The sequence below is a fragment of the Rhinatrema bivittatum genome, chromosome 7 (assembly GCF_901001135.1).
Source record: "Rhinatrema bivittatum chromosome 7, aRhiBiv1.1, whole genome shotgun sequence".
Taxonomy (NCBI): Eukaryota; Metazoa; Chordata; class Amphibia; order Gymnophiona; family Rhinatrematidae; genus Rhinatrema; species Rhinatrema bivittatum.
In genome coordinates this window covers 308,426,668-308,447,188 of record NC_042621.1, presented here as the reverse complement: position 1 = coordinate 308,447,188, position 20,521 = coordinate 308,426,668, and the positions used below count along the sequence as shown (strand labels likewise).

At 46.4% G+C, this 20,521-nt stretch overlaps 1 protein-coding gene across 1 annotated transcript in view; it reads right to left on the bottom strand.

Moving 5' to 3' along the window:
- The window catches only part of BTBD16 (BTB domain containing 16), a 146,379-nt gene that overhangs the window by 88,027 nt on the left and 37,831 nt on the right, over nucleotides 1–20,521 (bottom strand). The window contains exon 5 of the mRNA XM_029610755.1: nucleotides 7,040–7,189. Coding sequence (XP_029466615.1) covers nucleotides 7,040–7,189 — 150 coding nt within the window. The remainder of the gene's footprint in view (nucleotides 1–7,039; nucleotides 7,190–20,521) is intronic.

Sequence of the window (20,521 nt, the reverse complement as noted above, 5' to 3'; positions counted from 1 at the left end):
TTTGCATATGCTCCCAGGTCAACTTAAAGGACTCATCTTCCCTCTGGGTCCATCTGAAGCTCCCTGGGTCCCCTCTCCCCCTTTTCCCAAAGGGGCCAGGTATGACATTTTGGGTGGATTGCTGCTCTTCACCTGACTCCAACCCTTCCTCCCTGGCTGCCTCTAAACTACCAGCATAACTGTTGACGTTGCCTCCAGGCCTTAGGAGTCTTAGAGTCTTTATGATACAGATCTGAATCATCTAAGGGAAAAGTTCTGGAAACTCCAATTCTTCATTGTTGTGGCTAGATGAACCCATTGAAAGCTGGTTCTATAGGCTCTTAAAGTTTGGACAGTCCCATCCTATCACCACGGAGTAGGGTAGAGAAGGAAGAACACCCACCTCAATTTTGTCTTGGCTGGCCAGAGTCTTCAGTTGTAACTGGCTTGTTGGACAAGGCCTTTGGTCCCCGTGATGCAAGCCAGGGTCACTACTCAGTCGTAGTTAATTTGGACTCGCTTTATTCTCTTTGGATGAGTGTTTTCACACTCTAAGGGGCAGATTTTCAAAAGTACGTCCGATTTTATCAAATCGGGGGTCGGTGCGCGCAAGGGCCCTTGCGCGTGCCGACACCCACGGGCTTCCCGCACCCCTTCCCCTAACCTTTCCCCCTTCCCAGCCCTACTCTAACCCTCCCCCAAATTGTTGTTATACCTTTTGCGCCTGCCTGGAGGTTGCGCGCACCGGCAGCCTGCTGGCACGTGATCCTCCGACACAGCGGCAAATGACCGCTGTGCCGGAGGCCTCAGGCACCGCCCCCAACCCAGACCGCCCCTTTAGTAAAGCCCCGGGACTTAGAGGCGTACCGGGGCTTTACACGCGTCACTGGGCCTTTATAAAACCCATGCTGGGTCAGACCAAAGGTCCATCAAGCCCAGCATCCTGTTTCCAACAGAGGCCAAACCAGGCCATAAGAACCTGGCAATTACCCAAACACCAAGAAGATCCCATGCTACTGATGCAGTTAATAGCAGTGGCTATTCCCTAAGTAAACTTGATTAATTGCAGTTAATGGACTTCTCCTCCAAGAACTTATCCAAACCTTTTTTAAACCCAGCTACACTAACTGCACTAACCACATCCGCTGGCAACAAATTCCAGAGCTTCATTGTGCGTTGAGTGAAAAAGAATTTTCTCCGATTAATCTTAAATGTGCTACTTGCTAACTTCATGGAGTGCCCCCTAGTCCTTCTAGGTGTAGGCCTTTGAAAATCCAGCCCCAAGAGTCCACCAAAGCCTGAGTTGGAACACCATCTAACTCCACCACAATCACAAAAGTAGAGACTCCCTAGCTAAGGACATCTACAAAATTACAAAAATGTGGAGACACAATATTAACATCCATTGGTTTCTCATCCCTGCTCTGCAGGGACAGTCTCATGCAAAATGGCCCCTCTGACTGCAGCTAAAACATGGCGGTCCTGTGGGTTTTTGTGGTTGAGGTAAAAAGTCCAGCTTGTCTGACCACCTGCAGTTAGGGTCTCCTGTCCTTAGGAGTCTGGTGTACCTGGGTTGGGAGGCCTCCCCTGAGCCCACGGTGATTCAGGGATGGATTGAGCTTGGTAATAGGCCTGTGCCATCTCCAATGCCATCTCCAGCTTAAGGTGCCTGCACACCCACAGCCGCGTAGGGCTTCCTAGGAACCTCCCCCCTGGTTTTCTCTTCCAGGCACGGCTACTTCCCAGTCACATCCTTAAGTTGGTGGAAAAGGTTCTGCGGGTTTTCCTCTGGTTGAAGAACTCCTTACCAAAAGCGCTGTCTGTAGACGTCCGAGGTAAGCCCCACCCTCTTTAGGATGGCTGTTCTGACATCGGCATATGTAGTCCTTCCCTCCGGTTTGGCGGTTTGGAAGGCAGCTTGAAGTCCATCTATCTTCTGGCCATCCTGCCAAGTGAGTGATTCATTCAAAGCTCCTCAGGAAACACTCAGGGTCTTCTCCCGGGATCTCTTAAGTACAACTGATGACAAGGGAGGTGGCCTGGTTACAGACGTCTGTACGGCCTGTGCTACCTGCCTTAGCACGGTGCTTTGCTGCATAACTTGTTCTTGCAGTGCCTGCTGCTGGTCGGTTTACGTTTGTAGGATGTTCTTCAATTGCTGCTGCCCTATAGCCAGGACCTGAATCACCTGTTCCATCTCCCCTGCTTTCTCAGCTGCCTCCAAACTGGGTGGCTCTCTGGGGAAAGGAGAGGGGGGGAAAAAAACCCCCCGCTGGCCTGTTTAGCCCTGACACACTGCTTGAGGCCTGACTACACAGGTGGGCCACCCCTTTGGCCTATTGTAGTTTCAGCTGGGAGGCCCCAGAAAAAGAAAAAAACAAACTGCAGGATTTTTTTTTTCGTCTGCTCCTGTGGGCTCCTGCCTGCACTTCCTGCTTAGGCAAGAGATCCCACTGCTGCCATCACAAGTGGTAACTTGAGCAACAGCAGCCTGGGGAAACAGCCAGGAGGAATAAGCAGGCAGACTCTGGCTGTTTTCTTTACGTGCAATTTATTTACAGTGAAAAGCAAATCAAAACAAAGGATGCAGCTCACCTTAAGTTCAGGTAATAGACACATCGAAGGTTTTAGCCTAGGCTGGCTTTCTCCCTGCTTCTCAGGGCCTCTTCAACCCTTCTAGGCCTTGAGTTCTTATACAGTGGTGAGAGGCTCCTCCTTTCACCCAGGAATCTGGATCTTAAGGAGGACCGGGCAAGATAGCTGGGCCCAGTTCCTGAAGGTGGTCTGAGGGAGTTTCCTATATACTCCCTCACAATTGTATATTCTGCTTTTTATCATGCAGATTAAAATAAATTTAAAGTAGGTTACAATAATATTAGATCAACAGACAATATTGGTTGAGCATCTATATATTTAAAGACAGGTTCATAGGTAGGTTCTTTTATTGTTGCTGTAGAAATAGGAATACTTCTGTGGTAATTAGGCTGCTGGACAGGAAGTCTCTGCTGGGAATGCTTGGCTAAAAAGCCATGCTTTAGCTTTCTCCTGAAGATGAGGATTATATTGGGGCCACTTTTCAAGGACTTTAGACACCTAAGTAGGGGGGGGCAGAATTAGGTTACCTAATTTTTGAAAGCTTAGGGATGTGTGTGTGTGAGAGAGAGAGAGAGAGAGAGAGAGATTATAAGAGTCTTATATAAGTCTACTATTTATATCACTATAGGAGGGTCATCTTGTAACTCAAGGTGAGGTTTTGGTGGGGGACTAGGGTTTTGGGGCCAGTTTTACATGCACAGTCAGACGTACGAACAGCACAGTAGACATCAGTGAAGATTTGATGTGATTTGGAGTGAGGAAAGCTCCACAAAGATGACATTTCTAGATTTCTACCTGGGTGCTAGCAAGATAGGGCGAGAGTACATTGTAGAAATACTCTAAAAATTTGCATCTTCTTCAAACCCAATTCTTTTGCTGTCAACCACGCCATCATCATCATTCTATGGACCTGGTTCCTCCATAATGTTGAGGATGTGTCCATTGTACGTTATACACTATTTGGCTGTTAGTAGTCCTTTGTGTATGAAGTGTTTTCTCAGGACTGTATGTGCTTCAGAGGTGTCATCATCAATGTCATCAAATACACATACTATAGATCCATGAATGTGTAATCTAATATACTCTCCCCAAAAGAGATCTCTGGGCAGAACCAGACATAGCAATACAAGGTTCCAGGATCTTTGTGACAATTGTCACATAAGGGTCACACAACCTCTTTGTGCACTTGCACGGGGCACAAGTATATATGATGTATCAATTTAAAATTGACCTCCTTGGTTTCTCTGATGGCTAATCTGAATGATTGCATACTAAGGCCCTGTTGTCCCCTCATCCTGCCATTTTGCATGAAGTTGAACTAATGCTATACTGGATTTAAAGTTATCCTCTCTAACAAGGACAAGAAAAAACCTTGGTTCACTCCAGAATTAAAATCCATGAAGCGTGAACTCAGAAAAAGGGAACAGAACTGGTGCAGGAATCCTTCGTCCTCAAACCTATCGTCTTTTAAATCTCTCATGCACCAATACAGGATCGCCATTCTTCTGACAAAAAGAGATTTCTACTCCCAGAAAATCCACAACTTCATCTTTGATCCAAAAGCCCTTTTCTTCCTGGTTTCTTCGCTCACCAAACCACCAGTTCCAGCAATTCCAGATGACAAAGCAGCACTCAAATCCATTGAACTTGCCAACTATTTCAAGGATAAAATAGCTAACTTACTTGCCTCCCGCATAGTGAAAACATCTCCTGGCCAACCACATCCTCTCCTCGTAGCTCCGCCTCTCATCTCCAAGTCTAAGCAATTACCCACTGCCTCATTGCCTCATACGGCATGCCTTGAGGAATTCGAATCTACTTCCTCTCTAGAAATAGAAACTCTACTAAGGAAACTAAAGCCAACCTCCCACCCATTGGATGCGATTCCAACCAATCTTCTCATAGCGATTGCCAGTGAAGTCTCCAAGCCTCTCTCGCAAATCATCAATGCCTCCTTAGCCCAGGGTCATGTCCCTGACCCACTCAAACTTGCCATCTTAAAACCCCTACTAAAAAAAACAAACCTCTCCACAGACAACCCAGCAAACCTTCGCCCGATTGCAAACCTTCCAATCATCGCTAAGATCCTGGAAAGAATAGTCAATAAACAACTCTCCGAATTCCTGGACAATAACAACATCCTTTCTCCAGCACAACTTGGATTTCGTAAAGCTAGAAATATGGAATCTCTCCTTATATCTCTTTCAGACAACATCCTCATGAACCTAGAAAGGAAACAGCCCTGCCTGCTCATTCTCCTAGACTTATCGGCCGCATTCGACACAGTGAACCATCAGTGTCTCATTGAAAGACTAACAGAGATCGGCATCAAAAACACTGTCCTAAATTGGTTCAAATCCTTCCTTCAGAATAGGCAATATAAAGTCAAGATCAACAGCAAAGAATCCCCCCCTTTCATCTCCACCCTTGGAGTTCCACAAGGATCATCGTTATCCCCCACATTATTCAACATCTATCTTCTCCCGCTTTGCAAACTTCTTTCTGAGCTTAAGCTAACCCATTACCTATATGCAGACGACGTCCAAATCCTGATACCGATTACCGACTCTCTGCAAAAAACCATTCTCCTTTGGAACGCCTGTCTACTCTCCATTAATAACCTCCTCTCGAACCTCAATTTGATACTCAACGCCGACAAGACAGAGTTCCTACTAATCACACAAGATGGCAGCATACCGCTAAACAACCTACAACCGTCAGTGTTTCCTTCCTTTTCCCCCAAAGTCAGAAACCTCGGGGTAATCATGGACAGCCAAATGAGCTACACAGGCTTCATCAACAACATGGTAAAGGAGTGTTACTTCAAACTCCAAGTTCTAAAAAGGCTAAGACCCCTCCTCCATTTCCAGGATTTCAGGTCAGTCTTACAATCTATCATTTTCTCAAAAATTGACTATTGCAATGCATTTCTTCACGGCCTGCCAGATATCTCACTTAAGCCGCTCCAGTTGTTACAGAACGCAACTGCAAGGATTCTCACAAAATCCAATAAAAGGAATCATATAACCCCGATTTTAAAGAAGTTACATTGGCTCCCAATAAAGTTCAGAATCCTTTATAAACTATTAACAGTTACTCACAAGGCCATTCACAACATCACTCCACTGGACCTCACAATTCCTTTGCAACTCCACTCCTCCTCCCGTCCTCTAAGACTAGCCCAGAGAGGTACTCTTCAAGCATCTACTATCAAAACGTCCTTAAGCAAAAGAGCTTTGTCCGCTTCGGGCCCCAAGCAATGGAACCTGCTCCCACCTGACCTAAGGCTTGAACAATGTCCAATCACCTTCAAGAAGAGACTTAAGACACTGCTGTTTGGCCAAGCTTTCCCATAACCACTCTTTTCCTCCTCAGCCCCACCTGTCTGTCCTGACCTAAGCGTTCCCTCAAGTATCCTAAGTATTTGTAACAAAGCCGCCATTTTCATCCCCTTCTCACCCCTTTAACCAACCCCGTCATACCGGTTTTTTCACCCTTCAAGTACATCTCACCACGCTTTCACGTCACCTTCTCCCATATGTTGTTTTTACAAGTTTTATCTCCACTCTGTTCAATGTAATTCAAAACACTTTCACTGTTTTATCCCAAGTTATGTTTATCCAGGTTTCTCCACCTTGTTCAATGTAAGACAAGACTATGTCATTGTTGTCGTTTGCTGGTTGTAATGTAAACCGAAGTGATAATTAATTCTGTTAGTTGAACCTCGGTATATAAAAGTTATAAATAAATAAATAAATAAAATTATTTCTTATTAGAAATGTAGAACTTTCAGAGATAGAAATAGGATGTGTTAACCCGTTTGTTATACATTCCTCTAGTAGAGAGAAGCTTCAAAACTGAAGGCCTGATTTTCAAAAGCATTTACATGCTTAAAATTGGGTTTTCCACATGGAAATGCACTTTATCTGTACAAGTTGGCCTTTGAAAATTGCTACAATATATGCCATTGAATTGTCCATTGGATTGACCCGCGTTAAGTGCACTTAACAGAGGTAAATTACTTTTGAAAATTGCTATGATAGCATGCAAACTCATCTCTTAGGGTGAATTTTTCAGAAGGATTCACATAGTTAAAACTGGGCTTTCTGCAGATAAATGCACTTAATACATGTAAGCTGGGTTTTGAAAATTGCTATGATATATACCGGGCTGGCCAACTCTCGTCCTTGAGAGCCATAAACAAGTCATATGATGGCTCAACCGAATAACGGTATATAAAACTCAACAAATAAATAAACAACCCGACTGGCTGAGGGGTCCCCAGGACAGGGTTGGGAACCACTTCCTCAAAGTATTTTAGCTGGCGGAATACTGCCCACTCTCTCATTTTAGAAAGAAAGGAAAGATTTGATACTGGCCATACATTATTCCGATCTCTGGAGTTGTGAAGTTGGCGAGCCACGCACAGCCAAGCCTCTGACTTGCTAGAGGACGGTTACATTACCAGCTCTCGTGACCATGCTGTCTTGCACGTCCAAGCTTATGTTGATTTTTTTGGTCTTCTTTTGTCTGAAGCTCCTTTGGCCTCCTTGGGCAAATGAGAAGGTTTCTAGTGAGGCTGGCAACCTCCAGGTTCTCTCCTTCCTGCTGTCTCCTGAGAACAGAAAAAACAGAGAGAGAGAGAGAGAGAGAGCAGTAAGGAAAGGCTTCAGCGCCAGCCTGCCCCCAAGATCAAGTGCCTAGCAATCCCCCAATGCACAACCAGACTCACGACTCCTGGAGGAATTCTGTGCACAAAATCTGGGACAAATCTTGCCATAGAGGTAAAAACAAGCAATAAAACCTTTGTCAAGGACATCTGAAGCAAAAAGCTGGTGATGGAATCAGCTGGGCTTTTAAATGACCGAGAGGGTGAATAGGGTTGTCAGAGAAGACAAGGAAATAGCAGAAAAACTAAATGAATTATTTTTTCCTTTTAAACTTTTTAACAAGAAGACATAGTACAGACAGACTACTGCAATTGGTCGACAAGTATACAAGCGCATAGGTACGATGGCATGGCAGTTTCATCAACAATGTTAACAGCATCCCAAAAACACGTCAAACCAATCGGATCACTGACGAACATGCAAGCAGTATTTTCCCCAAACCTTTTCATACATTGCACACTTATTCTGCAGTGCAAATGCTCATTTCTCTGGAAAAGCAATTTCATGCACTTGAGAGAGTCAATGTGCCACTAATAGGGTCAACATCCAGAAAGCAGCGCTTGTGAACCCTTCTGCATGGATTAAACGGCCACACAATTTATGCTGATATCAATCTATCATCTTCAACAGTGCATGAAGGCACAGAGCAGACAGGAGTTTCACCCTCAAACCCAAGGCATCTATACTGAGAAGGATGGCAGGGGCAAACCCACACCAGAAACACTTTTTGCCGATGACTTTGAAACTGGAGGATGTAATCAGTCAGACTGACAGAATAAAGAATAAGAAATCACCAGAATGGGATGGCATTCACCGCAGAGCTCTGAAGGAACTAAAAAATAAAATGGTTTCTGGTCATTTGCAACCTAGCATTTGAACCGCCTACTGTCCCCTAATGTTAAAAGGGCTGCAGGGGTGATCCGGGAAACTATGGGCCGATGGCATTGCTGCCGGGCAAAATGGGCGAAGCACTTTTTAGAAACAAAACTAGTGACCACATAAATGGGGGAGAGCCGACAGGGTCTTGCAAAGGGAAGTCTTGCCTTAGCAAGATTTCCCGAGGATGTGGTTAGTGCAGTTAGTGTAGCTGGGTTCAAAAAAGGTTTGGATAAGTTCTTGGAGGAGAAGTCCATTCCCTGCTATTAATCAATTTTACTTAGGGAATAGCCATTGCTATTAATTGCATCAGTAGCATGGGATCTTCTTAGTTTTTGGGTACTTGCCAGGTTCTTATGGCCTGGATTGGCCACTGTTGGAAACAGGATGCTGGGCTTGATGGATCCTTGGTCTGACCCAGCATGGCAATTTCTTATGCTCTTATGTTCTTAGCGGTTTGCTAGATTTTTCTGAGGGTGTATGTAAGCATGTGGATAAAGGTGAGCCAGCCGATATAATGCGTTTGCATTTTCAGAAGGCATTTGACAAAGTCCGTCATGAGAGGCGCCTCAGGAAATTGGGAGATCCTGGGTTAGGAGGCAGCGTCCTGTTCTGGATTGGCAACCGGTTAAAAGACAGAAAACAGAGGGTAGGACTAAATGGTCACTTTTGCGAATGGATGAAGGTCGCTAGTGGAGCGCCCCGGGGTCTGCACTGGGACCTGTGCTGTTTAGCATATTCAGATGACACAGAATTGTTTTGAGTGGTTAAAAGAGCAGTGGATTGTGAAGAACTGCAGAAGGAGCTTGTGAGACTGGGAGACTGGACAGATGCAATTTAATATGGAGAAGTGCAGAGTGACGCACGTAGGGGATATCATCCCACCTGCAGGTGCACGAGGCTGGGGTCTGTGTTAGGAGTCACCACCCAGGAAAAGGACCTCGGGATCCTTGTGTCCCATGCCTTGAAATCCTCAGCTCAGCGTGTGGTGGTGGTGGTCAAAAAGGCAAATAGAAAGTTAGGAATTGTTTGGAGAGGAAGAGAGAACAAAGCTGAGAATATCATAAATAAAGCCTCTGGATAGATTAATGAGCACTGGGTGCAGTTCTGGTCACCAAATCTCAAAGGAGACATCGCGGACATAGAAAAGGTGCAGAGAACGGCGACCAAAAGGATCCAGGGGATGGAGAAAGGTTAAACAGGTCAGGGCTCCTGAGCTTGGAGAAGGGAGGACTGAGAGGGGATCTGATTCAGATTTATAAAATCATGAGTGGGGAGGAACGGGTGAATAGGGAACGGTTATTAACACAACACTAGGACTAAGGGACGCTCCATGAAACCGGCAGCCGGCAGATTTAAAACAAATCGTGAGAAGGATTTTATCACTCAGCGCTGGAATCTGCTGCCAGAGGACGGGGCCGAGGCGAGTAACACAGCGGGGTTCAGAATTGGATCGGACAAATCCCTGAAGGAAAAGCCCATAAACGGTTATTAATAGTCACGTAGACATGGGAAAGCCCGCGCTTATCCCTGGGAGTGAGGTACAGGAAATAGACTAAGTATTGGGGATCTGACGGGTAACTGTGACCTGCACTGTCGGAGGCAGGATGCTGGACTCGATGGACCTTGCTCTGACCCAGTAGGACATTTCTTATGTTCTTAAATTCTGTGCTAAAAAATTTAAAACTCTGCACTCCATATTTTAAATTTCTTGAAAATTCTGCATATATTTATCAAAATACTAAAAAATAATATAATTTAATCATGATTGTCTTTGAGCAGTAATTAATTTAAACTTCTAAACAGAAAAAAATTGTAACTCAAAGATGCAAAACTGTAAAGTTTTTGGTGCAGAATTCCCTCTGAAGGGCAGTAAGACTGCGCCATATCTAGGACGTCTGATACGTCGGGCTGAGGTTCCTCTAACAGTCTGCAGAGTCCACGGACGGCTCTGAACGTAGGCAGTGCAGATTTCCTGGAGCACCCAGTGCTATCCACGGTTCTTACTACAAACATAAGCAGCTGCCGCCACCAGAACTGAGCCTTTGCCATTGAAAAGAAAGCTGTACACTTAGGAGACATGATATGAAACGCCAAGGGGGCAGACGCAGGAAATATTTCTTCAGGAAAAGTGTGGTAGATGCATGGAATATCCTCCCGAAAGAGGCAGTGAGGACAAGGACAGTAATTCAAAAGCAGGTGAGACACACACAGAGGTTCCCTAATGTATAAAGGAAACAAAGAAAGGGTCACTTGTGTTAACCAGATTACCCTGCACGGAGAGGCACTTACCACCCTTAACAGAAACATGGGGGTAACCTGCATGGAGCGGCAGTTACCACACTTAACAGAAACATGGAGGTAACCTGCACAGAGGGGCAGTTACTACCCTTAACAGAAACATGGGGGTAACCTGCACAGAGGGGCAGTTACTACCCTTAACAGAAACATGGGGGTAACCTGCATGGAGCGGCAGTTACCGCCCTTAACAGAAACATGGGGGTAACCTGCACAGAGGGGCAGTTACTGCCCTTAACAGAAACATGGGGGTAACCTGCATGGAGCGGCAGTTACCGCCCTTAACAGAAACATGGGGGTAACCTGCACGGAGCGGCAGTTACCACCCTTAACAGAAACATGGAGGTAACCTGCATGGAGAGGCACTTACCACCCTTAACAGAAACATGGGGGTAACCTGCATGGAGCGGCAGTTACCACCCTTAACAGAAACATGGAGGTAACCTGCACAGAGGGGCAGTTACTACCCTTAACAGAAACATGGGGGTAACCTGCACAGAGGGGCAGTTACTACCCTTAACAGAAACATGGGGGTAACCTGCATGGAGCGGCAGTTACCGCCCTTAACAGAAACATGGGGGTAACCTGCATGGAGCGGCAGTTACCACCCTTAACAGAAACATGGGGGTAAACTGCATGGAGCGGCAGTTACCACCCTTAACAGAAACATGGAGGTAACCTGCACAGAGGGGCAGTTACTACCCTTAACAGAAACATGGGGGTAACCTGCATGGAGCGGCAGTTACCGCCCTTAACAGAAACATGGGGGTAACCTGCATGGAGCGGCAGTTACCACCCTTAACAGAAACATGGGGGTAAACTGCATGGAGCGGCAGTTACCACCCTTAACAGAAACATGGGGGTAACCTGCATGGAGCGGCAGTTACTGTCCTTAAAAGAAACATGGGGGTAACCTGCACGGAGCGGCAGTTACCGCCCTTAACAGAAACATGGGGGTAACCTGCACGGAGCGGCAGTTAGTACCCTTAACAGAAACATGGGGGTAACCTGCACAGAGCGGCAGTTACTACCCTTAACAGAAACATGGGGGTAACCTGCATGGAGTGGCAGTTACTACCCTTTAGAGAAACATGGGGGTAACCTGCACGGAGCGGCAGTTACTACCCTTAACAGAAACATGGGGGTAAACTGCATGGAGCGGCAGTTACCACCCTTAACAGAAACATGGAGGTAACCTGCACAGAGGGGCAGTTACTGCCCTTAACAGAAACATGGGGGTAACCTGCACAGAGGGGCAGTTACTACCCTTAACAGAAACATGGGGGTAACCTGCATGGAGCGGCAGTTACCGCCCTTAACAGAAACATGGGGGTAACCTGCATGGAGCGGCAGTTACCACCCTTAACAGAAACATGGGGGTAAACTGCATGGAGCGGCAGTTACCACCCTTAACAGAAACATGGGGGTAACCTGCATGGAGCGGCAGTTACTGTCCTTAAAAGAAACATGAGGGTAACCTGCACGGAGCGGCAGTTACCGCCCTTAACAGAAACATGGGGGTAACCTGCACGGAGCGGCAGTTAGTACCCTTAACAGAAACATGGGGGTAACCTGCACAGAGCGGCAGTTACTACCCTTAACAGAAACATGGGGGTAACCTGCATGGAGTGGCAGTTACTACCCTTTAGAGAAACATGGGGGTAACCTGCACGGAGCGGCAGTTACTACCCTTAACAGAAACATGGGGGTAATCTGCATGGAGTGGCAGTTACTACCCTTTAGAGAAACATGGGGGTAACCTGCATGGAGCGGCAGTTACTACCCTTAACAGAATGCATGGGGGTAACCTGCATGGAGTGGCAGTTACTATCCTTAACAGAAACATGGGGGTAACCTGCACGGAGCGGCAGTTACTACCCTTAACAGAAACATGGGGGTAACCTGCATGGAGTGGCAGTTACTACCCTTTAGAGAAACATGGGGGTAACCTGCACGGAGCGGCAGTTACTACCCTTAACAGAAACATGGGGGTAACCTGCACGGAGTGGCAGTTACTACCCTTAACAGAAACATGGGGGTAACCTGCATGGAGCGGCAGTTACTACCCTTTAGAGAAACATGTGGGTAACCTGCACGGAGCGGCAGTTACTACCCTTAACAGAAACATGGGGGTAACCTGCATGGAGCGGCAGTTACTACCCTTTAGAGAAACATGGGGGTAACCTGCACGGAGCGGCAGTTACTACCCTTAACAGAAACATGGGGGTAACCTGCATAGAGTGGCCGTTACTACCCTTTAGAGAAACATGGGGGTAACCTGCACGGAGCGGCAGTTACTACCCTTAACAGAAACATGGGGGTAACCTGCATGGAGTGGCAGTTACTCCCCTTAACAGAAACATGGGGGTAACCTGCATGGAGTGGCAGTTACTACCCTTAACAGAAACATGGGGGTAACCTGCATGGAGTGGCAGTTACTCCCCTTAACAACTTGCCGGGCAGAGTGGATGGATCTTGTGGGTGTTTTTCTGCCATCATTACTCTGTTACTATGTAAGAAAATAAGGCCTCGCTTCTTTTTGGAAAGATGTGGACAACGCCAGAGAGAAGAGAAGGCCTTTGCAAGTCTCATCATACATTTCCAGTGCTAGGATCTGAATAAGTGAGTGTTCTGGACTGCCAAGAATGAGTTTGCTATGCAGAGGAGTTTCTTGTGCTGCTTTGGGAGGACGTGAGGGAGGGGAGAGGAGAAGATCCCTGTCCAGTAAAAATAAAATCTCTCAGCCTGCTCCACTCCAGCACCTGCTTGACCATTTCAATGAGCCATGACTCTTAGCCTCTGCTCTAGCTGAGGCTGCACTTATACCTGTACACACGTGAACACGCGAACAGACACAGAGACATTCACCGCCGCCACCATCACCATCCTCTCATTCTGAGCCTGGGGGCCATCTCTCCAAGCTGTGCCTTTACATTCATTTTCCTGTAGGGTTAGTCAGGTAAATCAGGGGCACAAACTGGTTCCGGTTTTTCAGGACGTGGTTTCACCCCATTGCTGACTCTGAAATTCCCTCAGGAAAGCAGGAGTGGATCAGCCCGGAGCCAGCTGGTAAGTCTGCTAGATTCGGATGCCTCCCCCATTCTCGAAATAATAGCATCTCACCTCAATCTGGACTCCCCAGCCATAATCTTGGGAGATTTTAACTTACATGTAGACAAATCCCCCCACTCAACTAACTGCGAAGCTTTCCTCACCGCCATGTCAGCCATGGCCAAAGCAGTTAATCAACAACCTGACCCATAAAGCGGGTCATACGCTGGATCTCATCTTTACAAATGCAGGCATTTCTCACACTGAGCAACCAGTGTGCAAACAAGTCCCTTGGTCAGATCACACCTTAATCTCCACCTCCTTCTCATTATTACAATCGGGCTTCAATCACTGCCCCCCACCATCATTTCTCTTCAGGAAAACCTGCTCCTCGGAGCACCTCACCAAACTCCTAGCCCCCAGACCTCTCTCTCATTGACGTCTCCACTCCAAACTCGGCCCTCAAATCATGGTCCAAAATAACCGAATCAGTAGCAAACTTACTCTGTCCCCTGACAACAAAAAAACTCAAACTCAATGCTACAAAAAGACAACCTTGGTTCAACGAGGAACTTCGAAAATTCAAACATCTATTACGGTAGAAAGAAAGAAAATGGCGCAAAGCCCCTTCACCGACCTCCCTATCTGAATACAAACACTCCCTCCACTTATACAAGAGCATCACTTTAAAAACAAAAAGGGACTTTTATGCCTTCAAGATCCACAATCTCATCTTCAACCCCAAAGCTCTGTTTACCTACGTTTCCACTCTTACTAAAACCAATACTCCAGACATTCCATTCGACCAAGCCCAGACAAAAGCAGACGAGTTGGCCCTCTACTTCAGCAAAAAAATTACCAACCTGCTGAAACAACTGACAACAAATACGTACTCACCGTCTAGTACTTATCACCACCCAAACAAAGACATCTCTTTTGATGACTTTGAACCCATCACCATTTCAGAGATACAATCTGTTCTGAAAAAATTGAAACCATCCTCACACCCTTTTGACCAAATCCCATCTAAACTGCTTCTACTAATCCCAGAAACAATCTCTAAAGCACTGGCCGACATTATAAATTGTTCCCTTTCCCAGGGTATTTACCCTGACGATCTTAAAACGGCCTCAATCAAACCTCTCCTAAAAAAACCGAACCTGAACACCAGTGATCCCAACAATTTCCGTCCCATCTCCAACCTCCCTTTCATAGTGAAAGTTATGGAAAAATTAGTAAACTCACAATTATCTAATTACATTGAGGATCACCAAATTCTGTTCCCTAATCAATAGGGATTTCGCAAAGCATTAAGCACCGAAACATTACTCCATTCACTTACAGACTTCCTCCTCACCGGCATTGATAAAGGTCACGCTTACTTACTAATCCTTCTTGACCTCTCGGCTGCATTCGATACAGTCAACCACCACATCCTCCTAAATCAGCTGGCAAACATCGGCGTCACAGGCACAGCACTGACCTGGTTTAAAACCTTCCTGGAGAACAGAGGATTCAAGGTCAAAATCCATAATAAAGAATCCCGCTACTATTCATCCTCTCTCGGGGTTCCTCAGGGCTCCTCCCTCTCACCCACGCTCTTTAATGTTTACCTTCTCCACTCTGCCAAATGCTAACCAAACTTAACCTGAAACATTTCCTATTCGCAGACGATGTACAGATCGTGATCCCTGTAAAAGAATCCATTAATAAAACATTAGAATTCTGGGAAAGCTGCCTACTAGAGATCAATCACCTCCTTACCAGTCTAAACCTAATCCTCAATGCGTCAAAAACCGAATTCCTGCTTATATCCCCGGAAAACAACCTTCAAACCTCTCGCGTAAGAGACCTAGGAGCAATCTTAGACAATCGTCTTAACTTAAAATCTTTCATCAACCAAACTACCAAAGATTGTTTCCACAAATTACATGTCCTTAAAAGAATTAAGCCACTCTTCCACTCCCAGGACTTCAGAACAATTCTACAAGCAATAATCTTCTCTAAGATAGATTATTGTAATTCTATTTCATTAGGTCTCCCTGCATCCCATACCAAACCGCTACAGATGGTTCAGAATACAGCAGCCAGAATTCTGACCAACTCCAGGAGAATTGACCACATCTCCCCAATCCTCAAAGAACTTCATTGGCTTCCAATTCACTACAGAATCATGTACAAGGCCATCACCACCATTCACAAAGTCATCCATCACCACGCTCCGCTCAACTTACAAATTCCTCTCAAAAAGCATACCTCCTCCAGACCCATCAGAGAGTCTTATAAAGAATCACTCCATGTTCCTCACGCCAAAACCTTTCAACACAAAACCCTCAAAGACAGAGCCTTCTCAACAGCAGGACCACCACTATGGAACTCCACCCATCGGACCTGCGACAGGAACCCTGCCTACCGACCTCCAGGAAAAGGCTGAAAACAGGGCTTTTTAAGAAAGCTTATCCTTACCCTCCAACCATTTATCACCAGACATTACAAACTCTCCATTAACAATCTCCTTCACTACTCCAAACCTACGTCACTGTATTTAATTTTTTATACATCATGTAAATAATTTTTGCTTTCAGTTAATCTCCTTCTTCTTCGCTCCCTTCTGCTCCCAGTTGTGCACCTCCCTGTTTTAATGTAACTACAATTTTCTTTCCATGCACTTGTTATAAGTTCAGTTCGCTGTATATATCACGCCCTGTTAAATGTAAACCGGCATGATGTGATACCTTTCATGAATGCCGGCATAGTAAAAACACTAAATAAATAAATAAAATAATAAATAAATAAACAAACAAACAAATAAATAAATAAATAAAACAAACTCCTGAAATAACCAAAGATTAAAAAAAGAGCAAAAACCCCACCCACCAGGGTTCAAAAATCAAGAGAAACACATTTTTCAACTAATTCTCACCCAAACCAATGTCCACTGCCCGAACACAGCATCCGATATGTCAAAGTGCAAGAATGCAATCCTCCACCTCTTGTCATGCAATGGGCTTCATGCGGTGTCAGAGACAGCAACGAGTTTGTCAGTCATCTGCTGCTTCGAGACAAATCTTAGAAATCCCCCCCAAAATGTTTATCAATAGCGTATTATGTGAGAGATCATCCTTAGTGCACGAGTCAGGTAGGGAGGGGGATTTGTAAGTTCTTCGGGGCAGGGACCCTGGCTAGCTTTTCCTTCTCCTCCCATCCCATGCTGTAGGTCCTTTGGACTAGGGCTGGAAAGGAGTCCTCTCCGGTACCAGTATGGGGGGGCTGGAGGGGGGGTTTAGCTCATTCCCCCTCATTATACTGGAAGATGTGCACCACGTAGGTTGTGTCCAAAATAAATCTTTACTGACAGGTACAGAATTAAATATGGCAAATCGCACATCACAGTGTCAGGAGTTTCTCTCGGACTTACAGATCTTCCCTCCTCTGTCTGTGCTTTAGTCTCTGTTAGGAGCAAGGAAACAAAACGGTAGTCAGGCAGAGAAGGCCAGGAAGCACGAACAATAAGAAACGGACCCATCTCCGTGGGTATGAAGACGCCTTTCTTATACGTCCAATGACAATATAACGCTTACAAGCGCCCTTAAAGGATGCCCGACTCAGGCCGAGCTTCGCCCAATCTCAGGGCTGCATCAGGGGCTACAAAAATATATATAAACATTATTTATAATATAAATACAAAATTAACAAGTAAAAAACAATTGGAAAACAGGTAATGGAGCAGAGGACACATCACACAATGCAAAAAATATATATATTTACATTAATAACAAGATAAATATAGATTTAACAATTAAAAAGTGAATGAAAAACAAAGAAAGGTTCAGAGGCATCACCAAATGCTTCCTACATATCACACAGTGCAAAACAATATGAAGAAAGCAGAAATAATGGGACTCAGACTGGTGAATATGAAACAGACTATAGATCATATAAATTGATTCGTTTGTGGTAACTGCTCCGAGGGAATTGTGAGACAGAAAGTGAAGAGAAGAATAGAGGGGAAAACGGAAGAACAAAACAAAAAAAATTAAGGGGTAGATTTTCAAAACTGGTGTGTGCGCACATGGCGCACACAAGGGGGTGCACAATTGTGCAACTTGTGCGCGCCGACATCTGCGGCCTTCCCCCATTCCCTCCCAGGACTGGGAGGGTACTTCCCAACCCCCTAACCTATCCCTTCCACCCCCTACCCTAATCTAGACCCCCCCCCCGGACCTTTGTCCTACCTATTGCAGCTGCCTCTGCGGGCACAGCGGCCTCTGACCCCCCCCCCCCCCCCCCCCCCCCCCCGGACCTTTGTCCTACCTATTGCACCTGCCTCTGCGGGCACGCGATCCCCCGGCACAGCGGCCTCTGACCCCACCCGCCCCTTTTTCGAAGCCCTGAGACCTACGCACATCCCGGGCCTTTCTAAAACAGGCCCGGCCCCCGTAGGCTTTTTAAAATCTACCCCTACTGTTATAAGTAAGGCAAATTGCCAGATACCTATAGAAAAGTAAAACAATCTGTAATTACATGCTGTGTAAAACGCCGGCGGTTATTGGGGTGTCTTCATTCACTCTGATTACTAATCCAATCCGTCTGCTTTATATTCTGCTGGAGGAGAGAATCGCCGTTCCAATATCACCAGTAAGATGCAGCTTCATCACTCCTTGCGGTATTCGGTATATTTAACAGTAATGGAACGACAGCACCATCCTGTCACAGCAATCCCCGTAATACGCTAATGTTTAACCACTTTCTTATGACTTCTCAGAGTGAATGCCTTACTTATAACATTCATTTTTTTTGTTTTGTTCTTCCGTTTTTCCCCTCTATTCTTGTCTTCACTTTCTGTCTCACAATTCCCTCTGAGCAGTTACCTCAAACGAATCAATTTATATGATCTATAGTCTGTTTCATATTCACCAGTCTGAGTCCCATTATTTCTGCTTTCTTCATATTGTTTTGCACTGTGTGATATGTAGGAAGCATTTGGTGATGCCTCTGAACCTTTCTTTGTTTTTCATTCACTTTTTAATTGTTAAATCTATATTTATCTTGTTATTAATCTATATATATATATATTTTGTATTGTGTTATGTGTCCTCTGATCCATTACCTGTTTTCCAATTGTTTTTTACTTGTTAATTTTATATTTATATTATAAATAATGTTTATATATATTTTTGTAGCCCCTGATGCAGCCCTGAGATTGGGCGAAGCTCGGCCTGAGTCGGGCATCCTGTAAGGGCGCTTGTAAGCGTTATATTGTCACTGGACGTATAAGAAAGGCGTCTTCCTACCCACGGAGATGGGTCTGCTTCCTATTGCTCTATCAGGCCAGGACTCCATCCACACTTCTGGATTACCCTGTGCAGTGCTCCCACTGGGCCAGGCCCCCTTAGATGGTTAGGAAGCCCCTCACGATGGCAGAGAAATGTAACCTGGCACAGAGTTAACATCTCTATCCCTCAGGGCTCTTTGCAGACGCCAGATGGGTGTCCTCCTTCGAATGTAGATTCATCTTTACTCACAGTTAGTAGATTCATCTTCTGGTGGATCCCTGGTGGTAGGAATCCTTGTGGACTGCAGTTCTTGCAGAAAATCACTTCCCCCAACTTAAATAACTGCAGGAATCCACTGCATCGGGTCACCACCTTTGTTGGGCAGCTCTTCCCTAAACACTGGGCGTCTTCAGCTCAGGGTTCCCCAATCCCTGGCTTCGGATAAGTCCAGGGTCTCCATCGGGGCTCCTCCACATAAAAGTGTGAATTCCCAAAAATCACTCCCAGAGCAGCCACTCTGCACCTCGTGAGGAGAGGACAGCAGCGGAGCCCTTTGACCTGTCCTGGAGGGGTCGCAGCCACTCTGCACCTCGTGAGGAGAGGACAGCAGCGGAGCCCTTTGACCTGTCCTGGAGGGGTCGCAGCCACTCTGCACCTCGTGAGGAGAGGACAGCAGCGGAGCCCTTTGACCTGTCCTGGAGGGGGTCGCAGCCACTCTGCACCTCGTGAGGAGAGGACAGCAGCGGAGCCCTTTGGCCTGTCCTGGAGGGGTCGCAGCCACTCTGCACCTCGTGAGGAGAGGGACAGCAGCGGAGCCCTTTGACCTGTCCTGGAGGGGTCGCAGCCACTCTGCACCTCGTGAGGAGAGGACAGCAGCGGAGCCCTTTGGCCTGTCCTGGAGGGGTCGCAGCCACTCTGCACCTCGTGAGGAGAGGACAGCAGCGGAGCCCTTTGGCCTGTCCTGGAGGGGTCGCAGCCACTCTGCACCTCGTGAGGAGAGGACAGCAGCGGAGCCCTTTGACCTGTCCTGGAGGGGTCGCAGCCACTCTGCACCTCATGAGGAGAGGACAGCAGCGGAGCCCTTTGACCTGTCCTGGAGGGGTCGCAGCCACTCTGCACCTCGTGAGGAGAGGACAGCAGCGGAGCCCTTTGGCCTGTCCTGGAGGGGTCGCAGCCACTCTGCACCTCGTGAGGAGAGGACAGCAGCAGAGCCCTTTGGCCTGTCCTGGAGGGGTCTCAGAGGTTTTTGGATTCTCCAGGTAGGCCCAAATCCAATTTAGGGAAAATACAACCTCTCTCTCTGTCTTCCAAACAATACTGCCCCCAGAGCCTATGTCAGAGCTCAGGACCAGGGGTATCCATTAAAGCTCCGTCAGTGGGAAGGCTGTCCATGAATGGATACTCCCCTAATTAATTCCCTAACTGCACTAGGGGTCTGGGTTACATACTCTGGGCTTAGCTTGAGAGCTGTTTCGCCGCAGACTACATTCAATAAAGCTGTGCCCAGGACAGATCACCCATCCGACACAGGCCCATGTGCCTCAGGGAAACGAGTTACCGAGAAACAACATAAAAGAAAATATACAAATATTAATTATATTACCAATATGAGCGGACCTGCTATTTCCCGTACTCAGCAGAAAACAATTCCACACACAGACACCTCACAAAGCTGTGCTCAGTCGGGCACTGAGAAATGGCTCATCACCAAACGTCCATTCTTCAAATGCCGTAACGATCGTAGGTCCGCTCACATCGCTAATACATTCAATATCT